General features: G+C 34.1%; 1 protein-coding gene across 1 annotated transcript; it reads right to left on the bottom strand.

Annotated features, from left to right (window-relative positions):
• Positions 1 to 3,760: 3,760 nt before the first annotated feature.
• On the bottom strand, positions 3,761 to 25,682 carry LOC133328009 (Y+L amino acid transporter 2). The gene is made up of 4 exons (XM_061536557.1): positions 25,348 to 25,682; positions 5,072 to 5,290; positions 4,409 to 5,004; positions 3,761 to 4,184 (listed from the first exon to the last, which is right to left on the bottom strand). The coding sequence occupies exons 1-4, from the start codon at positions 25,646 to 25,648 to the stop codon at positions 3,798 to 3,800; spliced, it is 1,503 nt and encodes a 500-aa protein (XP_061392541.1). The 5' UTR covers positions 25,649 to 25,682; the 3' UTR covers positions 3,761 to 3,797.
• Between the last annotated feature and the right edge of the window lie 354 nt (positions 25,683 to 26,036).

Below are 26,036 nucleotides of genomic sequence, written 5' to 3'. Positions count from 1 at the left end.
GAGAGAGAGAGTAATATTAATCGCTATCGTTATTTGTTTTAATAGGAAACAACACCAGGAATATTTTTAAAGAAAATTGCCAATACATAGACATTTGTTTTTATGTTTTTGTAAAAACGAAAAGTCTATCAACGTATTCAATGATTTTAGCAATTCGCTATATACGATTAGAAATAAGTCAACAAAATACGAAGGTATTATTGAAAATTTTCTTATATTCGGGAAGAATACATTTAAATTCGAATCCTACATGGAGGCAATTCCGTATTACATGCTGTTTGTGTCTAACTTATATGTGCCTTTATGGTTCCTCAAATGTATTTTTAAAGATGTGAATAATGTTTGCATGGTATATTGACTGTACCGATTTCACTCACGTTTTTCTTGGGCTGTTTGTAATTGCATTGGGAAGTATTAAATGTTTAAATAAATTGTTAAGACTTTGATAATTCTTTAAAATTTGACATTTTATACGAAGCCAACATAACAGGCAAGGCCTGAATGTGTTTTTCCCTTTATGTGTTGTTGTTAGCTGGCTTGTTACAGAGCGGTTGTTCCATAAGCCGAGCTTAAAAAAGATTTCCAAGCGCGTCGGTATTGTGCGCAAGTCCACCAATTTGGAAGACCACGTTCCAAGATGTTGTTTTCTACTTGGTCTTTCCATCTGATTCGTGGCCTTCCCCTTCTACGGGAACCATCAGTAGGCTCATTTGTATATGCCTTTTGAGCTGGGGCATCTTCATTCATCCGCACAACATGCCCTAGCCATGCTGCAGCTCAATACGACTGACTATGACGATGTCCGCGTATAAATTGTAAAGCTCGTGGTTCATACGACGCCGGTATTCACCGTCGACGCAGATCGGAGCATTTTTCTCTCAAACACCCCAAGATCTGCCTCATCTGCTTAGATCTCTTACTTAGACCATAGTAGGATCTGTTGGTCATCACAATCCTTCTCCGAATTTCAAAACTGATGTCATTCGTTTTATTTATGGCGGTACTAAGGTATATAAAGTCTTTAACTACCTCGAAGCTGTAGTTCTCAAGTTCCACAGTTGGTCCGAGTCTACTGGACGTCTTGCGCGTTGATACCATCAGCTTGGTCTTCTCGCCGTTTACTGCCACACCCACTTTGGCAGACTCTCTTTCAATTTGTTCAAAGGTGGCTGTTACCGCTCGCAATGTTCGACCCATTAAATCGATGTCATCGGCGTAGGCGAGTAACTGGTGTTGTTTGGTGTACAGAGTGCCATTTCTGTTCACCTTTGCGTCTCGTATGACATTTTCCAGTAGGATGTTAAAAAGATCACACGACAAACTGTCACCTTGTCTGACAACGGCTGACCTTGTGCCACTTAGAGTTTTCCTGCATAGCCGTATTAATTTTGCAGTAATGCCGAACGCAGACATGGCTTTAAACACCTCTGAACGGATAGGACTGTCGAATGCGGCTTTATAGTCGACAAATAGGTGGTATGTGTCGATGTGTTTTTCGTGGGTCCTTTCCAGGATTTGGCGCAGAGTGAAAATCTGGTCAATGGTGGATTTGCCAGGTCTGATGATGTCATTGACCATTGCCTTCAATCGTTCACACAGCACACTGGATAGCACTTTATATGCGATGGAAAGGAGACTTATTCCTCTATAGTTGGCACATGTCATTTTGTCTCTTTTTTTGGATGCTGAGGTTCCAATCATTGGGCTTGTATTCATCTAACCAAATCAGCTGGTGCATGCTCCTGACCAGCATCTGGCCACCAGTCTTGAATAGTTCGGCTGGTAACCCATCGGCTCCTGCTGCTTTGTTGTTCTTGAGCCGATTAATTGCTTTTATGACCTCATCTTGGCTGGGTGGTATTCACTCTATACCAACATCTCTTATTGGTTCTGGGGTATCTTCTTCCTCGCCACTATTTGATACTAGTAGCTTTTCGAAATGCTCCTTCCAGATCCTCAACACGCTGTCTGTATCTGTCACCAGGATTCCTTCTTCATCTCTACAGGAGATAAAGAAGGAAACCTGCACCAAAGCCTTCGGTTTTGTGTTTTACTCGTTGGTAAAATTTCCGGACTTCATTCTGACTCCTGTACATCTCGATTTGCTCACGCTCACGTTTTTCTTGTTCTTTCTTCTTTTTCCCCTTTATGTGCTTCCCCCTTAAATAAATTGTTGTTTTTTAGACATATGTATTTTTTTTTTTTTTTTTTTTTGAGTTAGATCAAAACTTCTAATTTCATAAAATATGTGTATGTTCTAATACTAATAATGCGATTATTAACATCGATGAAAATAATGGTAATGATAGCATTATTAGTATTCCCGTCAGATATTTAATGTTTTGTCTTATTTTCTTTAGAGCCCAAGCTGTTGGATATGAAATTTCATTTTTATATTTGTCAAAAAGTGTATTACTTGTTCGACAATGTTTCTTCTTTTGGCCGCCAACTTGAAATTTGGATCTGGACCTATGTAACCTTAAACAACAATTTATTCAAATGTTAAATTAAAATCAAGTTGTTTAAAATGTGAGGATATAACAAATCCGATCAAAAACATTTCAGGATTTAAATTTTTCGAGTTATGTACTGATTTCAATATAAAAATCAAAAGGACAGTTGGACATGAAAAAAATGATATTGTAATTAAGAATCCTTCAAGAAGGGATAAATAAAATAATGTGAAAACGTTGAAGCAATAACAGAACATGATCTTCTTTTGAAAAAAACGTTTGGTGAAATAAATTCTACCAAATTATATACTGTTATGTGCTTGGGCCTGCATTGGGGTACCAGTTAATACTTTTTATTGACATAAACTTAGTGGCAAATGTTTTTTACCAATCTTATATTGATGCAATATTGATAAAGCAAAACAACGTTTGCCGGGTCAGCTAGTTCTTTATAAAGACGTATAAACTTTAATTATTTGTAATTAATAAATCAGACCAGATCAATTTTAATACAACCCGTCTTTCTTCAGAATATCTTTATCGTGAGTCAACAATAACATCGGTTATTTCTATACACACTAAAAATGTTTCAGGAACAAAGCACAAACACTAACTATGTGGACATTCCCTAGCCTCTTAACCACACTTTTGAACTAACTTATTGATAAGCATTTTGATTTGAAAAAATTCTACTTTGTTTTTTGTTTATTTACATTCATTCCGATCCCCAAAAACCCCCACAAAATTCAAACTTGCCAATGAGATTCACCGCAAATATTGTAGGTATTTATGTATGTATTTGATTTATTGAATTTAAATTTCAACATATTTCGAGTTTTACAATAATTGACTGACCTATGTATTGTATATAAAATAATTACTTTACATAATGAAGTATATAGCATCTATATCTTAATAAAAAGAGGAAGTATCTTAAAAGCTAAATTCAATGATGTGTACATTAAAGGTTCCCTATATACGATGTAGTACAAAATAAATATATATGCTATAGTACATACATAACATAATTGTAAATGCCTTTTGTTGCTTATATTTTGGAGTGGTATAGAACTTGAAAGATAATAATAAAGAAAGTTAAAAAAAGAAATATATGCGAAAAATTTAATTTTTTACAAATTGAGAAAATAAATATTTTAATGCAAATATGTTGAAGATTTATTTGCGAGGCAAAAGGCACAATTTGTAATTGTTGATGAGTGTGTTTTCTGTTATTTTAACTGTTTTCATTTTCTTCTATTTTACAATAAATATTTCTCAATTAGTCTTTATGGTTTCTTCTTTACTTATAACATTAAATGATAATTTATTCCCTAATATAATTTCTTAATCGAATTTCTCCTGATTGGGCATACATAAAAAGAATTTCGAACACCACATATTGATGGCCTGCGATGTGTTTGTCAACCATTCGACAGGACGATGTATTGTCATATAGTAAACAGGAATGCCGGATAGAATAATAGCTGTGCCAACACCAACTTCAATGGGTGACTGGAAGACCGATGAGATCACAAGGAAGAGACAAATGATCAAAAACAGAATGGGCAAAGCCAAATTGACACGAATTGGTCGTTCGGTTTTGGGTTGTTTGTAACGTAGCCACAGTAGACCGGAAACCGAGAGTAGTGTGAACAGAGCCTCCACATAACTGACATAATTGATGAGCGCATAGACATCCTTGATGAATAGTAGAATTAGTGTTAAAACGCACTGAAAGAGGTGGAAAAAATGAATGTTATTAAAAAAAGTTAACATTTTTAAATGTTTAAGAATATTGACTATTTTATACACAGCTCTGGTGAGCTGTTAATAATAATTGGTCAAACTCAAAATTAAATGTATTTCTTCCGCCTTCTACAAGCTATTTTGAATTTAAGTTTTTTTTTTTTTCTTTTTACAGCCAACAATTTCTTAAAACATTTTTTCAAACTTACCAAAAATATCAACGACGGTACTGGAGTTAAACAATTAACATTTATAAGTGATATGGCAGCTGGCAAATGACCATTACGGGCTCCAACGAAAAACAGACGAGACGAGGCAAATATTGCACCATTTAACGAACCAAATGTTGAACATGCCACAAAGAATGGCATTAACCATGACATAAATCCCAACATCTTGTCACCAAATGTTACAGCGACAGCATCGGAAGCTAAAATTTCATCCGTCGATAGCACCGAAAAATAGGCAACATTTGTAATCACATAAATGATCGTAACGACTGGCATCGAAATGCAAATAGCCTTTGGCAGATTTTTGTAGGGATCTTTTAGTTCTTCCGTTACAAAATTCAAATAATTCCAACCAGAATACGAGAAAAGGCCGTTGTAAAAAGCTAATGCTATAAAACCGGGCGTTGAGAAAGTACCACTCATTGGTTCATCCCAATGTTCGGTATTGCCTGCAAAAATATACCAGGCACCAGCCGCCACAATGACCAGCAATGCAAAGACTTTTGTGCCGGTGAAAATGTCAGTGACGCGTGTTACCCACTTGACATTATAACAATTGATGACCGTTAAAATACCTGAAAATATTAATTGGAAATTAGTGTCATGTTTAATATTTTGAATATGGTTTGCTTTGTCACTTACATGTTATAACAGCTGCCAGCAGCTGAACCGGCACGGCTGGTGCATCACAAGAGGGCCAGAAGGGTTGCAGTAAATATTGGGCAAATGTCAAGGCAGTTATGGCATTTCCAGTTGGTACCAAAATTAACAGAGCCACCCATAAATATAAAAAGGCTGGCAGTGGGCCAAAGGCTGTGCCGATATAAGCATAATCACCGCCAGATTTGGGTATCATAGTTCCTGAAACAGAAATAATTTGAAAATAAATGTCAAATTATTAGTATTATTTTTTTGGGTTCATGTAATTTAACATCTCCTATTATTTCTTTAGAACGCAATTCTTTTGTTTGCTCAATTTTTGCTAACTTCTTTGTAAAAAAAGAATAAAATTTCACAATTAAAAAATATGGCAAAGCAATTTTATTCTGCTGGCTTAACAATTTTTTTTACCACAAATGGTATGGCTTAATTTGAGACACCTGTTTTCGGAATATGCAAATTCTTTTGCCATTATTATTTTTTTCTTTAGGAAAGCTGATATTTTTTATATTAAGGGAACCCCACCCATTCTCGATTTTAATTTTTCAAGATTTTCAATGGGCTGGTAAATCAATACCAATGCTAGTTGTTTTTTGTAATTAAAGATGTCTATATTTTTGATGGCGGGCACGATAACTCCTCACTGGAACATCGGAATCCGAAAATTCCAACGGTGTTAGAAAGAGTACATGTCTGGCTCTCGTATGAACTAGGATTATTGACTTCGCTCTAAAATTAACAAAATGGTGGACCTTTGAAAAAATTTTTTTGGAAAATCGCCGATTTTTTACCAAAACCCAAGTTAAAAAATAAGGAAGATCTTCACCGATTGGATTTATCCTAGTTCATACGATAGCTATACACTCACAGAGAAACGTCCTCACAGAGAAACGTGAAATCGATTGGGTTATTAGTTTTTGAGTTACCGTGCCCGCCATTCGCAAAAAAATGTTTAGAGAAAAACGCGTTTCTTCAAGAGTTCTTGAGATTTTCATTTGAAATTTTGTAGGCACATTCTATAATTAGTGTAGATTCGAATTATATTAACAACATTTTTGACCCCGAGAATGGGCGGTCCCCTTAAAGAAGAACAAACAATATCAGTATACAAGAATATATATCACAAGCAGTATCAGATACTCATTGTGCGGTAATGATATGTGGTGGTCATACCAAAAAGTGGTACTGTATGGAAAATTTGTTCTTATACAACAGAAATTGTGTATCATTGTGCGTTAGGTTCCGACGGACAACAAAGATGATCAGACCATAGACATATTTTACGATATATTAAACAGAATATGACCGCTGCCCTGACCATGACATTAAAATTCGGCTAGTAAATTTTAAAGCAAACATCGGAAGGGAAAATATGTTTGACCCCACCGTTGAAAAAATGCCCAACCGTCGAAACATTGTACGATTAGTACGATTAGGAGTGTCGAAATGCTACTGAGGTGAAAAACGCAGCGTATGGGGCAGCACTGCAAACAGTAGCAATACGTAATGTGATGGAGAATTGTCAGGTGAAAAGGACAGATGATAAACATATTTTCAAAACAAACAAAACCAAACGAAACAAATCAAAAAATGGAGACGTACAGGAGTCAGAATGAATTCCGGAAATTTTACCAACGAGTAAAACACTGATCAGGAGCATGCACCAACTGATTAGAACAAATTGGCTAGAGTAATACATGCCCACATTAAGGAGACAAGACGATGTGTACCAACTATAGATGAGTTCGTCTCCGTCCCATCGCATATAAAGTGCTATCCAGCGCGCTGCCAGGGTTCTATAATATTATAGGATCATATCAATGCGACTTCAGACCTGGCAAATTCACTATAGACCAGATTTTCATACTGGGCCAAATCCTGGAAAAGATCGACGAAAAGCACATCGACACAATCCACCTATTCGCATCAACAGCCCTATCTACTCAAAGGTGTTTAAAGCCATGTCTGTGCTCGGCATTCCTGCAAAATTAATACTATGCAGAATAACATTAACTGGCACAAGGTCAGCAGTTAAAATCCGAAAGGACTTCTCGGAGCCCTTCAATACTGAACGAGGGTTCAGACGAAGTGACAGCCTCTCATGTGAACTTTTTAAAATCCTGCTGGAAAATGTCATACGAAATGTAAATTTGAACAGAAAGGACACTCTGTACACCAAACAGCCTACGTGGATGATATCGGCATAATGTCGAACATTGCGAGCGCTGAATACACGCTATTCGGTATGCCGCACCGTTTAAAAGTAAATCTCAATCAGGCTCCCGTTCGAAATATGTATGGAGGATAAGTCTGCATCTGCACCAATTTCCAAAAAAAAAACTTTTTAGTCTCAATTTGATTCGTTGTGCAAAATTTCGTGTCAATGAACCGATATAACGAAACTTGCCAGAGATTAATTTATATTAAGTTCAGTAAATTGTACAAAATTGTATTCCAATCGAACAAAAACGGCATGTACATTAGAACTTTTTACTGGGCTAACCCACTTTATGAGGATTTATTTCACATATATGCAAAGGTATTGATAATTGAAACCTACTGGGTTAAAGAAATCCGGTTAAATATAAACTTACTAAAATTTTGGGTCTTTACTGCACAATTTACATAATATCGATTTTCACGAAACTTAGCACATATCATTCTAAACAATGTGTGGAGGAAAATGCATTTTAATTTTAAGAAGCCCTCTTATCGTCACATGATGCTACAACAATAAATAGGCTATATCCTCAAAAATTGTTGTGATTTTCACTTGAAATTTAATTTTTTTGAAAATTCAGAATATATCTAAATCTGAACCGATTTTCAGGAAACTTTACACACATCATTCTAGACTCAATTCAGTACGCTATATCAAAATTCCTGCAAATCTAAAGATATATAGAGACTTTGGTACACCACTTACATCAAATCGGACGAAACTATATATGGGAGCTATATCTAAATCAGAACCGATTTCAACGAAACTTTACACACGTTAGCCTATACTAACATTAGTACGTTGTGCAAAATGTCATGGCAATTGGCCGAACTTTGGTCTTTGGTGCACCATTTACTTGAAATCGGACGAAACTATATTTGGGAGTTATATTCAAGTCTGAACCGATTTCTACAAAACTTGACACACTTTAGACTACACAAACTTCAGTTCGCTGTGCAAAATTTTGTGTCAATCGGTCTAACTATGGGCCTTTGGTGCACCACTTACATAAAATCGAAGGAAAATATATATGGGAGCTATATCTAAATCTGAACTGATTTCAATACAACTTGACACAAGTTATGTTATAGTAACTTCAGTACGTTTTGTGCCAATCGGCTTAACTTTGATGCACTATTTACTTAAAATTGGACGAAGCTATGTATGGGAGTTATACTTAATCTACCGATTTTCACATTTTCCTGTTACAAACATATGCACAAAGACATAATATCCTGTACCACAGTGTGGTGAAGGTAATAAACAGTGTTCCCTAACATAGATCTGTTAAATTATTAATGTTTTCGCAAATGATTAGTAGTCGGCAAATCAGCACTGCGAAATTCCTGTCACGATAATGTATTTAAATTAACATAATTAGCATATTTATACAAAAGATAAAAAAAGAAATAGTCTGTCTGGCAATTGTCTGCTGGGTGTCAAATGTCTGAGATGTGATCGTCATATATGATTAAGCTATTGTGAAATAGTTTACAAATGGTATGTGATATTAACCGAATGACTGACTGACTGATGGTTGATCCGTTTGCATAAATGTTCGACAGAAACGCGCGAATTGGAATATTTTGTGGCTGTGATCTTTCATCTCAGATTGACAATAATATATTAATTGAAACTGCCCAAAACATTCTTCTTATTCTTCTACTTAAAAAATAAACACATTTAATTTATTTCCTGTTAATAAATCAATTAAAGGGGGGTTTGTATTCGAAACGAATCAATTTGTTTAAATTATTAAGAATTGCATTTTAATTAGATTTGTCCACTAATTTAACGAGCGGGGCCAATAAGGTCGTCAACACCGACCACATAATTTTGTGACAACAACAATTTAAATGATACTTCATAAATGAAAATCGAGAGATGCGCATACACACGCACGCTTACACAAAGAGAACAATTCAATTTACATAGAAATCTTTGTCCAAGGTCGGCATAAATGTTCGTATGAATGGTACGGTATCGTTCATACATACAAGATCTGGAAGTGCTGTGTAATCCAATTAAATATTGTCTCCCAGGGTGATGATGTGCGTACATGTCACTACAGTCCCTCTCCCCAAAATTAACACATTTATCTTCAAATGTATGACTTATTTTGTGCGTCTTATGTGTGTCTGGTGTTTCCATGTGAACATCTGTCATGAAGATTATGTGTGTATATGTATGTTTGTATGTAAATGTAATTAGGAATATTGTATTTTTCAAAATCTTTAAAATCGTATTAAGAAGAAATGGTATGTTGGGCATCGTATAGGTGTGTTCCACACATCACAATTTTTGGTACTATTTCTATATATTAGGTTGGGGGGAAAAAAAAAATCCATTAGGCCGGTCGTCGAAAATGTCGATAAAATCGGAGAAATGATCGAAGTTGAGCGACACGTTAGCAGTCGTAAACTCGATGTTTTGGTGTCACACCAATTAACAGAAAAAAATAGGATGAATCGAACTTCCATCTGCGAAGCCTTGGCCAAACGGAATGAGATATACACATTTCTTAAACTGATGGTGACTAGAAAGCAATCGTGGTCAAAGAGCGGTGAAGTACCTCAAACGATGGCCAAACCAGGTCTAACGGCCAGGAAGGTTCTGTTATGCATTTTGTGGGACTGGAAGGGGATTATTTATTATGAGTTGCTTCCATATGGTCAAACGATAAATTCTGATCCCTACTGTCAACAACTGGACCGTTTGAAGATAGCAATTGACCAGAATTGGCCAACAGGAGAGGTGTCGTGTTCCACCAGGATACCACACATATCTACAGTGACTCGCCAGAAACTTCGGGCACTTTTTTGGGAAGTTTTAATGCATCCGCCATTCAGTCCGGACTTGGCACCAAGCGATTATCATATTTTTCTTGCATTGCAAAATTTCTTTTATGATAAAAATTGGTATCTTTGCAGGATTGTGAAAATCTACTTTTTTTGCAAATAGAGAGCCAGACTTCTATGACAGAGGCATTATGAAGTTACCTTTAAAATTGCAACAAATCATACATTCCGAAGCATGTTTAATAATGTCCTACAGTCCATATAAAAATAATGGATTTCCTTTTCCCCAAACTAATATTTCAATAGCGGCAATATAACTCCCAGTACTCCCGCCTTACTTCAGTATATCCGATTACTTCAGCCTTGTAAATTATGACCATTATATGCTCGGAACGGCGATAAGAAGTAGGTCCCATATTACTGAGATAAAATATCCACAAATATCTTAAAAAGATATAAACGCATTCATTTTTATACCCTCAACCATAGTATAGAGGGCATATTCAATTTGTCATTCCGTTTATAAATCATCGTAAACTCAAAATATGGGAATTAACCTAAAGGAACGGTTCGACTTTTGAAGAAGGCTGTAATGTTTTTGCAGTGTGTTGGGAAATATCGATTAATATTGGAATTTTTATATCAAATCGATTGTTTGAGTAGTACATAACATATTTTATCAGTCACAAAAGAACGGACGGAAATAAACGCCTATGTTGACCAGTAAATGTTTATAAAATTTTCAAATATTAATCGATATATTATATTAGACATATATTCAATGGAAATGACAATTTAAGCCCACTGGGTTAACGAAATCCAGTATGTACTATAATTCCCATCTTTTGATTCTTTGTTCCAAATATTTATTTATTTTAAGAATTACTTAATGATATCTACTAATTCTAGCAATTCAATTTTCACAATGTTAATTGCACTGTACAAATTGTTGGTAATTTTGATTTTACAGATTTTTATTTTTTTTTTCTGTAAATGATTTTTTTCGATGCTTAATTCACTTATTTCAACAAATTAAGTTTTTTTAATATATTCCCAAATAAATTTCAGTAAACTAAAAAAGGTATGTATATGTGTTTGTCAAAGAGGTTTCAGATTTTATGCTGATCAAATTGGTTACTCAATTCGCTTCAAATAAAATATATAGTTTGTAAAATATTGACCATTTGCGAGGTATGGTCCAAAAGGAGAGGTGCAATTAGTCCCATATTCAGGACCTGATCTAGGATTGGTAAAGATAATATGTTGTGGAAAGTTTTGTTAAGATCAGACATTCTATTCGCCTGATATTGAATTTATTGAAAATGTTGACCACTTATGGGGGAGGTACCAGAAGGAGTGACCCAATAGGTCCCAACTTCGGACTTACTCTAGACATTGTGCAAGATTTGGATTGAATTGGACATTCCATTCGCCTAATATTGAATTTATAAATAGTGGCCCTTTATAGGGAGATACCAGAGAGAACCAATGGGTCCCATCTTTAGACCTGATCTAGACTTGGTAAAGATACTAGGTTGTGTACAATTTGGTTCAATTCGGACAATCCAAGATAAGATAATAGATTGTACAAAGTTTGGTTCAAATCTAATAGTACGTTCGCATGATTTTATAAAATAAATTTTTACACAATTTTTACCATCTTGTGGGGGAGGCACCAATAGGAGTGGACCGATAGTTACCATTTTACTGTGCAAACTTTGGGTGAAATCGGCTGCTCCCTTCGAGAGTTATCGTGTGCACCGGCCAGATGGACGGACATTTGTAAATCGATTCCAAAGAAACATTGGATTTAATACTAATATTTCAATGAGGCACACTTTTGCCGTATAAATTTTGGCGTAACATTAGCCTAAGGGTGAGAATATAAAAATTATCAATATCCGTCCACAGTTTGGGGTAGGCGCCATACAACGGTGACCATATAACAGTGCCCTTAGGATTTTCCACACGTTTTTTAACCGAATTAGTGGGACTTTAGTATTTTGTGTAGGACGGGCATGGCTTATTTGAAAAGAATTGCATTCTGATCAAGAACATATAGACAATCAAAGCAAGAAAAGCTATAAAAATACTATGGGATCATACGAATGAAACCGACCATATCACTAAAATATAACATTTTGACGAACTTAATTCTCCGCCAGTGGCAGGAAGGTCTTCGTCAAAACTAAACAATATTAAATTATACAGTCCACAAGACCACTACCTCCCTTTCACATAGTATTGGCTTCTCCGGATCATGTTTCCACAAAGTAAGGAGTCACGCTGAACTTTCTGGGCTAACCTGAATATATTGAAAGAAATGCTCGTTGGAATGAAAATATTTAGTAGCATTCATACATTTCTTTTCCGTCCTTTTTCCATTATTTCCACGTTTTTTGGTGTCTCAAGGTTAGATCATTACCTAAAAAATGAATAGCTCAAGTATTCTGCAAGCCAAAGTGTAAATATTTATATTTTCAAAAATCAAATGAAAAGATTGTTAGCAAACAATGTGCCTTTAGGCTAACATTCTTCAAAAGTAAAAAATCCCCTTAAAAGCACATTGAGTTTTTAACAAAAATCGTCCATTTAACTGGTTTCGCTTAAAAGTACATATCACGCATTATTTGCGTGATACTAACCGACCAGCTATTGACAACGTTGAACGTTAAAGTTCAATAGTTTTTGGTTACGCACATTCGCACAAACACACACACGCCACAAGTGGTCTTCTTCCACGTTTCGTACTCCTTAAACCTGTATCTTCAATTCGTCTGTATTTTATCATTTGATGTTTGGCAAAGAAATGGGCCGCTTTGCTATTGAATATCTAATGATGTAGAATTATTTTGTGAATGTGAACTTTTGAGGTTTAAATTTCAAATCGTAATGACATCATCACCATCACATTACCCCAAGGCAAATCTGAGTACATCACTTAATGTTATAATGACATATGGGGAATAACAACCCTTGGGGCTGTTCTAACATGTATACACATTAAAATCTACGTCAAATCATTATAATTATTTACATAGTTTTTAATGAGTGTAAGGGGTATAAAGAAATTATGTTTAATGAGTTTGGATATGACCACTCTTCTAGTGTACGATATATCCTTCAGTCACTCGGAATAAGAAATAAGCCCATGGTATAATAATAAAAGGTAACAGCAAGTGTTGTTGTACAACAATCGAAACAACAACCACAAAGAAATTTTGTTTTTGTAAGTACTACTTGTGTCATCGACACATGAGTAGAAATGTAAACAAAAACAAATAAAAAAAATTTATACATACATATTTTGATGTTTAAATTTCAATTCAAATACTTTTTGCAAACGGACAATTCGATTTCAACGAAACCTCATACAACGTATTATCTTTACCAAGCATAGATCAAGTAAGAAGATGTGACCCGTTGGTCCATTCCTTCTGGTACCTCCTCCACAAACGGTCAACATCTTCATCATTTGTAAATCCAACATCAGGAGTATGGAACGTCCGATGTGAACCAAGCGTTGCACAACCCATTTTCTTTACGAAGTCTAGATTATGTCCGAAGATGGGTCCCGTTGATCCACTTCTTCTGATACCTCCTCCACAAATGGTCAACATCTTCAATATTTGTAAATCCAATATCAGGCGATGGGAATGTTCGATTTGAACCAAACTTTGCACTACCAAGCCTAGATCAAGTAGGAAGATGAGACCCATCGGTCCACTATTTCTGAAACCTCCCCCACAAAATGGTCAAAATTGTGCTAAAAATTAATTTTATAATAACATGCAAACGGACTATCCGATTTTAATGAAACTTTGTACAACCTATTATCTTTACCAAGCCTAGATCATGTAGGAAGATGGGACCCATTTGGTCCACTGCTTCTAGTACCTCCCCCACAAATTGTAAAAATTTTCAATATTTATAAAGGCAAGAAGATGGGACCCGTTGATCCACGTCGTCTGGTACCTCCCCCACAAATGATAAACATTTTAAATCCAATTTCAGGCGAATGGAATGTCTGATTGAACCGAACTATGTACAACCTATTATCTTCACCGATTTCTTTGCAAAAAAAAATCAAAATTTGTATTTTTATATTATATTTAATTCATTTTTTTTTTTTGAAAAAACGTTTGACAAAAACACAATACAATGACAAAATGTCAAATGTTGAATTTGACACTAATAGAACGTACGAACCAAATCATCTGGGACTTGCTGTTACCTTTTATTGTTATACCATGAAATAAGCCCTTCCTTTTTGTAAAGGAACCTGTCTTTTTGACAAATTGTCAATATAGATGTTAATATTTCTAATGAATATAACAAGAAAACATTCCGTCGTTCATTTACAAACTGAATTTTCGAATTTCTTTGACATTCCAATTGTGATGAATTTTTGAAGAAACGTGTAATGCAGAAGAAATGTATTAATGTATTAGAAATGTATTAAGAAATTTATTAACCTTTTCAGTGTCATACAATTTTTTGTTTTACGATCATATTTTATTTTAACCCTCGGACAGTATTGTCTGTCTTTCTGCAAAAACAAAAACCTCAATTGTAACGGTACATAGGATAACCGAAAAATCGCAAAGAAACAGAGTAATTTTAAATGTTGAATATATTTTCGACCAAAGCACTGAAAGGGTTAAATACTTCAACATAATTAATAATAATAATTAGACATTTGAGGAATTCATTAGTAAATTACAATATATCAAATGACATTGGCGTTTGTTATGCTCGTTAAATCGGCATTATAATTAACAAAATTATGGAAGGGAACTATATTAAGTGAAGGAAGAAGTTAATATATTCCTTTACAGTTAATAGTTATGCTAGAACAGCGTTTCAGTACTCAAAATATGTAATCAAAATTCGGATTCGTTTAGTTTTTTTCAGTAACAAAAAATTATTTCCCTTCTCTTTGAATTGTTTGTTCTCCCTAGGGAAAGATTTGAAAAGTAAACTAACAACTTTCAGTAAAATTCCGTATTCTATGTTCAACTTTCCGTGGTTAAAACACATCCTGACAAAAAATCCAACAAACAATTTTAATTAAAATTTAAGTTTTCAATACAAATCTCTGTATGTTTTAACTTTAGCGTCTGTCATTTGGTATTTCGGTGGCAGGATCATATAAATTACCAGCCGGCTTTATGTATTTTTACGACCCGATTTACATTTACTAAATAAATGGAACTAACTCGAGAACATTTTATTGTGATAATGTTTCAGATCTTTAAAGAAAGCACCAGAGTGCATTGATGAACTGAAATCTTTGCATGACACTCATTGTCATCCTATAGCGTTTATTCAACGGCGATGAACGTGAAAATCATTTAGACGCAGTGTCAGATAATTAATAATGAAAGATCTCAAGGTTTTAAAAAGTGTTAAAAAAGTGTATAGAAAGTACTTTGATTATAGTTAATAGCGAAATCTGTATTTCTTAAAAATTCATTATAAACACAAGGTGGATTGATACCATATAATTTGATACTTTTCATTTCACCGAGGTTTGAAATCGTCCCACTAAAAATATTAATACCGAAAGCTACCATATAATAACGGTTATGACCACATTTTCCACCAAAGTAGGGTTTGGAGGCTGGCATATCGCTGGCTTAACTTGTAAAGGCAACAAGTCCATTTTTCTAGAAATTAAGATTATTTTCCAGTTATGTATAATAAGGCAAAACACATCGGTTAAAAAAAATAAAAATACAGTTATCTCATTTTTTATGGTTTTGTATTGATTAGTAAACACGCTAAGTCCAATTCAACACACGTTGCTGGAGTTACATCATGTAAAAGCTCTAAGTCCACTTTATATTTTGAGGATTTTGGACACGATTTTCAGCCGAATTGACTGTATTTGGTATTTTAAGTACTTATGGTGTAGCACACCTTCCACCAAAAAATGATCAATATCGGTCCATATTTTAGGGTACCCCCCATATAACGTTATCCCCGCATCCAAGCATATTTTATAAAAATCAATTTTGCATTTTTTTAAATTTAATTTTTTAAAAAAAAATTTAATTATTTTAAGGGATCAAAATTCAATGAACCATTGTGCGAAATCTAAAAATGTTACAGCAATATGGAATATTTAATAGCCCACTATGAGTACTTTTAGAAAATGCAAATGGATTTTTAAGAAATATGCATTTTCTGAAAGTACACCTAGTGGGCTTTCCAATGCCGGGTACCATATTTCTGTAACATTTTTAGATTTCGCACAATGGGCATCGATGATAACTTTTCAAATTTTATTAAGTTGTTCAACAAAAATATTTAGCCAGAAGTATCTGTTATACGCATTTATGGAATATCAAATGAAGTGTTCTAATAGACATGGTAATTTTTAGATATTTAAAACTACTAGCAAATTGAGTTTCTTTGCTAAAAAAGTTAACTATTTTGTCGGGACTATTGAGGAATAGTCAAGAATTTTTTAGAATATTATATATTTCTGAAAATTACTTTATGTAGTCAAAATATAGAAATAAATGACGTTTCGACTTTAAACATTTTTGGTCATGGCAATGCACACAGCCTAAAACAACAGCTCTTAGACCGACTAAACCGCGGAAATTTCTTTATTGCCACACAGTAAAGAAATACAATTCTGGTCAACGATCAACATTACAATAAGATGATTTTAAGGTGTACAAATCATGCTGGAGAAAAAAAGTCATGTTAATTTTTACATTTACATTACTATTTCAGAAATATAACTTTCGTCTGACATTAGACTACAATGATCGGTACCGAATGCTGTGTCGTGAAATTTACGTCTTATTGTTCTAGAATCCAATTGCCACATTGGAATAGCAAACAATTCCTAAATTACAGCTACTTTGAAAACATTATTTTAGATCGGGCGGTTTCATTAATGTCAAAATCGTATAGTAAACATTTTTTGCTTCTTCGATTCCAAATAAGAATTCAATATATAAAAATCCGATCGGACACTTCAATATGACGACTTAAGTAGAAAATCTTATGCAAAATGATTTCCGAGAAACATTAACAGTCGAATTCGCTAAAACCTATAATAATTGTGATTTTTGCGATTTCGTTATTTAGCCTATACTTCGAAATGTTCACACAGCGCTACCGTGATTTCAGCAGCGTGCTAAATTACCATAGACAACGTATAATCGAATCAACAACTTTTTGTACACGTATCCCACCGAAATGAAAATATTTTATAAAGAACCGAGAAATATATTTTTTGTAACGCCACATTTGTCGGTTTTCAAATTCAATATTTTTTCGACCATAATATTTGATTGGTTTTTTATAGAATATTATAAAAGAAGACCGTGGTATTTATATTGTTGTTATTTATGAAACCGGATATTATTCAATATACATACAGTAAAAATGAATTTCATATGCAAATGTTATTGTACTTAAAAAAATAATTCTTTAAAAATATAATACTTCTATACGAAATTACTTCCGACATACGTCTCAAAGAAGCACAGTGTCCGCAATGACAGATTTAGTGCCTCAATATTAAGAATTTTGTTCGTAATAGATTGTTTTATGTTAAATGTGGACTTTATTTGCCCAATTTTTGGTAAAAGATCTAAATAGCTATGCTTTGGAATATTTTGAAAGTTTTGTACATATTTCCACCAAAATCGGTGGTATTTGTCTATTTGAGTTTCTGTATATAGTTGCACAAAGTTTCGTCACATTCCACCTGAAAATCGGCGAATTAATAAATGTGCCTATAAAATATTTATTTGATATCTTAGTAGACCACCGGAATGGACGAAATTAATTAATACCCTCAATTATTGATCTGACAATTTTCCAATAAAATAAATTTTCCGCAATAAAAACATGGCGTCTATTGTGTTATATACAAAAATTGCGCGGACAAAAAACAACAACCTTTATTACGACATAATAAAATAAATGATTCTAGGTTAGTTCCTGTATATCTAAATACGCTACGTTTTAATTTTGGCCACGGTTATCTGTTTATCAGTCACCTACATACGTGACGCAATTAATTACCGTACCATCGTGGATGTGCCCAAATAATTCTTTTATCATTTCGAACGCATTAAAGTCAATGTCAGAGCGTCAACAATTCAATGCGTGTAATAGGTGGTGAAGTCGTTGCCGTTTTCATTTCATTATTTATGGGTCACGTATTGTGGAATGTGGCAATTTTAAAGAAGACACCACATCACCATCGCTACCATTCGAATATTTCAAATATTTACTGAAGAAAAATAGAATTGATAACAGTTGACATTTATCCATTTGTGTGTTTTGCTGTCACTCATTAAAAAGGTGAACAAAACGGAACCACTTGATTTTATTTACATAGAATGACATCTACCATTAGATAGTTGTTACAAAAATATTACTTGTTAAATATTTATTGAAAAATATTTGAGTTAGAAGATTGTTTTTTTTAATTACACATGACATATATTTGGTTAAACAAAACAAATAGAATATATATTTTGATCGGAAATTTGTCATTTTTATAGGTTAGGTGAATGGTGATTTTAGTTCTTCACCATGCTGAACTAGAAAAATCTCAACGAAAAATAGCGGAAATACTCTATATATACAATATAAGACGAAAAGTGGTTGCTCCGACAAGTGACCGATAATCCAAAACTAAGTGCACCTAAACTTGCTAACATCGCAGAGAAATGTCTGGCAAAGAAATGTAACCCAAAAAGAATTTGAAGAATTTTGCGTAAGCATGGTCTTCACGGTAGAGTTGCACTGAAAACAGGAAAATTCGATTGGAGTTCGTTCAGAACAAGCAAATTTAGCAAATTTTGGGTCGGACGGACCAATTAACATATGGCGCATGGCAAATAAAGCCGTGGACCCTAAGCACACAATTCCGACCGTAATATGATTTGAACACATTACATTTATTTATGATGCTATTATATTTTCCTCTTGTGTATGAGTTAGATTTTATTATTAAGCAATTATAAAATATCTACTTAATTAGAGAAAAACTAGTTTTATTTCTAAATTTAAATGGATACATTCCTGATAGCCAGTATGTGTGACAATTAACTTAAATACAGTAGACCACATTGACTGAATTTATTTTGTAATACATACATTTTGACGATTTGGATATAACACCAGTTGGAATGCACAATTAATTGGGGACATTCAAATATCTAATTATTTGCATATTTATTATTACAGACATTAACAATATAAGGTGAAATATATTACAAACCGCAAGTTTAACCACAAAAGATAAATATTTCGTAATTCCATTCAGTTCGCATTGAACTCAGCTTAATTGAAATTATGTTGTTACATTTATCCTCCAACATTCATAGATAACTTTTGCTCTAAGTACAAGTACATATTATATAATAAGATAATTCGTATATTATATGAATAGTGTTCAGAAAGTGTCGACAATGTCCGGATTTCTGCATTTTATGAATGATATTCATGAATCTGGAAATATTGGCTTCAGAAAGAAAAAGAGAGTGAGTGAGAAAATATTTGGAGTGTGTTTAGTGGTGATGACAGGTTTTCTGTGGCATAGAAACTTTTTGTCTTTTACAGCTAAGTATGAAAATAATTTTGATATTAATGAAAAGTTTGCATGTTTTGAAAAAATAGTGGCTTTCTCATCATTACAAGAATTTTTACGAGGTACATCTACAATATGGAAAAATAAACTATGAATAAAATTATGAAAATATTCATTACATTTCTTTCGGTGTAAATCTAGAATATAGTTTTGAAACAGATCACCTTTATCTTTTTTTATATAATCTTTGTGTATATTTACTTTACGTCTCCACTAATTCAACTCCTATTTGAATATTTAAAATTAGCCGTTTAAAACACAATTTTGTACATAACTTTCCAAAAGTTCCTTTTAAGAACAACCCTGTCATTACAACCGTTAATTTACCGATCAAGAAGCTGTATAAAAGGAGAGCGAAATTGTAAGAAGTCACTTTAGCGAGCTTTGAACACGACAATACAAGTCCAGGCTTAGTACATGGAAAGTTATGAAGGGCATCGAAGTTACTAATAGCGACAATATGAGTCATTTAAAAAAATGTTGTTGACTTTTATGAAGGCATACAACCTACAAAAACGTATTGCTTCATTTTGCAAATATGAATGGATTACGCTCGCTGTCATTGACTTCCAAGACAAATCCTTAGGCATCTTTGCAGAATGCTTCTCTCTGTTAAAAATATATCGCAAATTCCAAATCTTCGGTATCTGTCATTGTTAAAAATATATCTCATTGTTAAAAATATATCTATCTGTTAAAAATATATCTCATAGTCCAAATTTTCGGTATCTCTCCTTGCCAATATCATTCAAATGTCTAAGCAAATCTAGGTTTATTTTCGGTCCCAACATTCAGATTTAATATATTTTTATTTCGTTATAACGAACTTGCTGCAAATATACGCAATACTAACGATGATAATCGTCACAAAAGTTATTTTTTTACTTTATAGCTGACAACATTTACAAAATATGTCAGCTGTAATGTGATATTCATTAAAAACCTAACAATTTCTACCTGAATATATATTTTTCTGCTAAGACCATGTTTTGCCTTAGCTTGGATATAACGAACTTGTTCTATAACGAACCAATTTGCTTGGTCCCTACGAGTTCGCTGTAATCGTACTCGACTGTATAACATACTTTGACCAGCAAACATTCAGGCATTTTTATACTGTCAATTATTTATTGTGCCTTGTGTAAAGTGATTGACTGACTGACTGATTTAACGATTCATCAACGCCCAGACGAATCGACTGAAGGTAGAATCTTGAAATTTTGGGTGAGGGTCACTCTTGGTTCAAATATGACAGATAAGGCTGGGTTTTTGGAAATTCGTACTAGAACGGTACAAAAAGTACTAAAAAGTACAAATCTGTATTAATAAAAGAGTAAAGTGATTGACTGACTGACTGATTTAACGATTCATCAACGCCCAGACGAAACGGCTGAAGCTAGAATCTTGAAATTTTGGGTGAGGGTCACTCTTGATCCAAAGGTGACAGATTTGAAAATTCGTACTAGAACGGTACAAAAAGTACTAAAAAGTACTAAATGTGATACCACTTGTATTTGGCGAACCGGTAGAGCTAGAACTTTGAAATTTGGATTGGTGGTCGTTGATGGAGTGTGGGATAGGTGTACCAAAGGGTTTTTGGAAATTCGAACTATAAATATCCGAAAATGTACTAAATTTGGTACAATTCTGTAGCGTTAAAACGGATAGCGTTAAAAACTTGAAATTTGGTGTAAGAATTAAGGTTGAGAAGTAGGGTCCATTTAAGGAAATGGTTTTGAAAGCGTGTACTCATGTGTACGAAAAGTACTATATGGCACTATATTTGGTACAAATTTACTTTGGAGATACAAATCGAGCTGGAATCCTGGAATTTGGAATTAAAATTACCGTCGGAGTGTAGGATTGGGATATGAACGCAGATTTGGAAATCTGTTACTTATGCCTACGAAAAGTACTAAATCGTACTATAATCGGTACAGTTTGGATTTAGGTGAACCGATAGAGCGGGAACAATGAAATTTGGAGTCAGGATCACTGTAGGGGTGTGGGATTGGGGTCAGGATTCAGTTTAAGAAAATAATACTTATGGGTACTAAATGGTACCAAATTTGGTACAATTTGCATTTTAGGTGAACCAATAGAGCTAGAATCATGAAATTTGGAGTCAGGATCACTGTTGAGGTGTAAGATTGAGATATGTAGGACGTTTTAGAAATTTGTACTAATGTGTACTAAATTTGGTACAATTCGAATTGTGAGTGAACCGATAGAGTTGGAATCCTAAATTTTGTATCAGTGTAGGGGTGTAGGATCGGGGTATGTAGGAAGTTTTGGAAATTGGTACTACTGTGTACTAAATTTGGTACAATTTGAATTGCGGGTGAACCGATAGAGTTGGAATCCTGAAATTTAGATTTGTGATCACTGTCGAGGTGTAGAATTGGGGTATGTAGGAAGTTTTAGAAATTCGTACTACTAAATTTGGTACAATTTAAATTGTGGGTGAACCGATAGAGTTGGAATCCTGAAACTTAGATTTAGGATCAGTGTGGGGGTAGGATTGGGGTATGTAGAATGTTTTGGAACTTGGTACTACTGTGTACTAAATTTGGTACAATTTGTATTGTGGGTGAACCGATAGAGTTTGAATTTTGAAACATGGATTTAGGATCACTGTGGGGGTATGTAGGAAGTTTTGGAAATTTGTACTAATGTGTACCAAATTTGGTACAATTTGAATTGTGAGTGAACCGGAAGAGTTTGAATCCTGACACTTAGATTTTGGATCACTATGGGGGTGTTGGTTTGGGTTAGGTAGGAAAGTTTGGAAATTCGTATTACTGTGTACTAAATTTGGTACAATTTGGATTGTGGGTCAACCGATAGGGTTTGAATCTTGATAGTTAGATTTAGGATCACTGTGGGGGTGTTGGTTTGGGTTAAGTAGGAAGTTTTGGAAACTCTACTACTAAATTCGGTACAATTTTAATTGTGGGTGAATTAATAGAGTTGGAATCCTGAAATTTGAATTTGGAATCATTGTGGGGGTGTAGGATCGGGGTACGCAGGAAGATTAATTAGATGGTTGAGGAGGGGTGAACCTTTAGAGCTCGAATCATAAAATTTGGTACTAAATGGTAATCAAATTTAATTTATGGTCGATATTAATGTGTGGATTGTTTTTAGGCATATGCAGTTTTCTCTGAAAATAAAATAATATGTTAATACATTTTTAAATATTTCCTACATTCGCTAACGAAGTTGCGGGCATATGCTAGTTAAATATAATTGGTGTAAAAAGTGAAAACAAACTGTAATTTGTTTGCTGTCTCTGGAGTTTCTTCTTGGGGATTTAAATTTGATCTTGATTTTGTCAATGAAAGCTTTTGGTCAGTGTCAGCTCCCCTTTTTTGTCGGAAGTGTGACAGATAGCTTTTCCATCGTCTACTAACGTTTTTATTTTATCTAGATCCACTAGAAATCCTCAAATGTTTATAACACGCGTTGTTTCCTTTGCATATATGTGTATGCTAGATTGTTTATTGTCAGAATGACTTGAGAATTTTTCGCACTCTAATAACGTTTTCGCCTAAAATTGATGTATTTTCTTGACTTGGGGCGAATCTACCACTGTCTTGTATTTCGGTTCATTATTCATATTTTGTAAATATGTATTTTGAAGATATTTTTTATATTGGATTATTCTCAGGCGTATATTTAACTTGTAATACATTATTGGCCGTTAAGGCTTCCTTATTACTGAATGAATAAATAAATATGTGGTCTATTTGGTTACGAATATTGCCGCTCGAAGTTGTCCATGTGTACGATTGTATTATATTGTTTAATACCAAAGACAGACGACAGCCTTAATTTGCATTAAATAGTTCTTAATTTGAATTAATATTTACCCCTGACAGACGAGAGTTTCTGCATTTATGAATCAGTTTTTTGTTTCAAAATTATTGTTTGTCTGTGTGTAGGAAGAAAATATTGTCATTTGTTTACATTATTTTTTAGGATTACATCTTTATGAAAAGGATATATGCCAGGCAGGAAGAATAACAGCTATAATGATGATAAAACAGCGCCCAATTCGACGGAATGTTGTATTTTGCCTTTATTTCTAATTTTTATTTTCATAAACGTTAACAAATTTGACAACAATCAATTTATTTTCTACAGCATTGAAATTGGTTAATTCAGTATAAATTCAGTTTGATTTTGTGCATTTACAACACATAAAAATGAGGATAATGTACAAGTTAATTTGAATTAAGGCGGTTAATGCAAATTAAGGCTGTCATCTGTCTAGGCTATTACAAACGTCATTGCCATAAGGTCATGTGGTTGTTAGTCCTTAGGTTGTTAGTAATACGAAGTCCGGATAATTGATATAAGTAGTTTCATTTAACCGAATTAAAGTGTTTCAATTAAGCGATCAGATAAACAAATTTATTTACTTTATATTAAAAAATCTACACATTAAAAAATCCAAAAGTGGTTTAATATTGATATAAAAATTGTAAAAGGCTAAAAATTAGCCAATGTGCCGGAAGGCAATGATTTATTAAATAAACCTGACTCATCAGTGTTGTATCTTCTCGGTATCCTTCAAGGTAAGTTGAATTCTTCTTCGCAGAACTTTTTTTACTGGGCCCATTTTTAAATTTATTTGGAGTTTATTCCAAAAAATATGTGTGTTTTGAAAGGAATTTCGTTTTCAATTAACCGATTTTTCGTTTAAGCGGAGTTTCAATTAAACGGCACAAAATGTGTGAAGAAGATACTGTAACTTCTTCACACATTAGTTTCAAACGTTTTTCTAGCTATGCGGAGTTTTCAATTAAACGAATTCGACTGTAAATGATTGGTCTACTGTAGGGGCTGCTACCTATCGTTGTCTAGGCCCAACGACTCATAAAATCTTGTGATGTGGTTGTGGTCCTTGCTTATTTAATTAGTGTTGCCATTTTGCTCTGAGTGGCGTTATATACTGCATTATTATTTAAACAATCCTCATGCGTTGATGTTGGCGGCAATATTGCTTATTAGAATGAAAGATGGCTTCGGCTGCTTTCATCTGGAGAGAAATTTACAGATATTCGAAAACAGATTTGAAAGAAGTTAACCTCCTCCTATGGAATTCGTCTTGCACACTATCCCCGCCAACGCCCTGTTTAATATTTAAACATTTTATATCTCAACCTTAATCCTTGATACGACAAAAATGTGCGTCATCGAAAAATTGGTTAAAGACGTTTTGGAGTCGATCTAGAATTGTCCTTCCGTCCATCTGACTTTCAAAGGTAATAATCAAACTTTTGCACAAAGTATTATTATTATCAAAGTGGTTCCGAAGAAGGATTATATCGGTCCACTCCCTTCAAATCTCCTCTACAAGTCTCAAAATTTTAAATCTAATATAAAGAAGATCGGGCGGGTCCAAACTGTGCATATCTTAATATTTTTACCAAACCTAATTTGATTCCAAAAATGGGACTTATACAATTAAAAAATTGGTACATTCAAACGCTGGACCTTGACTAAACTTAAATATTATACAGAGATGTACAACCGAATTGAAAGGACCGTTCTTTTATTATTATTTTTTTTTTCGACAAGTACTTATTTAAAAATTTGCACTTACCTAATTCCGCATAGCATAGGGCGCCAACCATACTCAACACACCACAGAGTACCCATACTATTAACGATTGGCCAATCGATCCTGAATACAATAGAACACCTTTAGGACTCACAAAAATACCCGCACCAACAATGACACCCACAATAATGGCAACACCATCCAATAGGCCAATACGTTTCTTCAGCTTAACGCCAGAACCTTGGCTAGAACTGTCGCAACTTTGCATTTCTTTGCTGTTATCACCGGGCATTTCGAATACTTGGCGTGGTACTAAATTGTCACCGGCTTGAACGCGGGCCATAACTAAATTCTGATTGGAATATTAAAAAGCGCGTGCGTGCTACGCTCCTTTGCTTCAGTTCTGCTAACGCGTACTCTGTATATGTTGTTACTGTTGCTGCCGCTCTTTTGCCTTTTAAGGTTGTTCTTTTTGTTTTCCTTTCTTCTCTTTTTTCCGTTGTTTCGTTGGGATGAGTTTTCAAAAACTTGCAAATGTGACGATATATTGCATCAGCTATTTTTCATGGGGGCCAAATTTATGTTTGAATGAATTCGGTTATGCTGCTTGTTGGGTTTGAGTGTGTCTGTGTGTGTTCGTGCGTACGAAGAAATGCCAGCGTATAATGAGCCGGTATGGGGAGAGTGTGTTACAAATGTTTCTTCTCTTTTCACCTTGATTTGATGAATGC

Source organism: Musca vetustissima, unplaced genomic scaffold, assembly GCF_032173495.1.
Source record: "Musca vetustissima isolate MV318-11 ecotype Yass unplaced genomic scaffold, APGP_CSIRO_Mvet_v1 utg24870, whole genome shotgun sequence".
Classification (NCBI taxonomy): Eukaryota; Metazoa; Arthropoda; class Insecta; order Diptera; family Muscidae; genus Musca; species Musca vetustissima.
The sequence above is the reverse complement of the archived record's forward strand: the minus strand, read 5'-3'. Positions and strand labels throughout refer to the sequence as shown.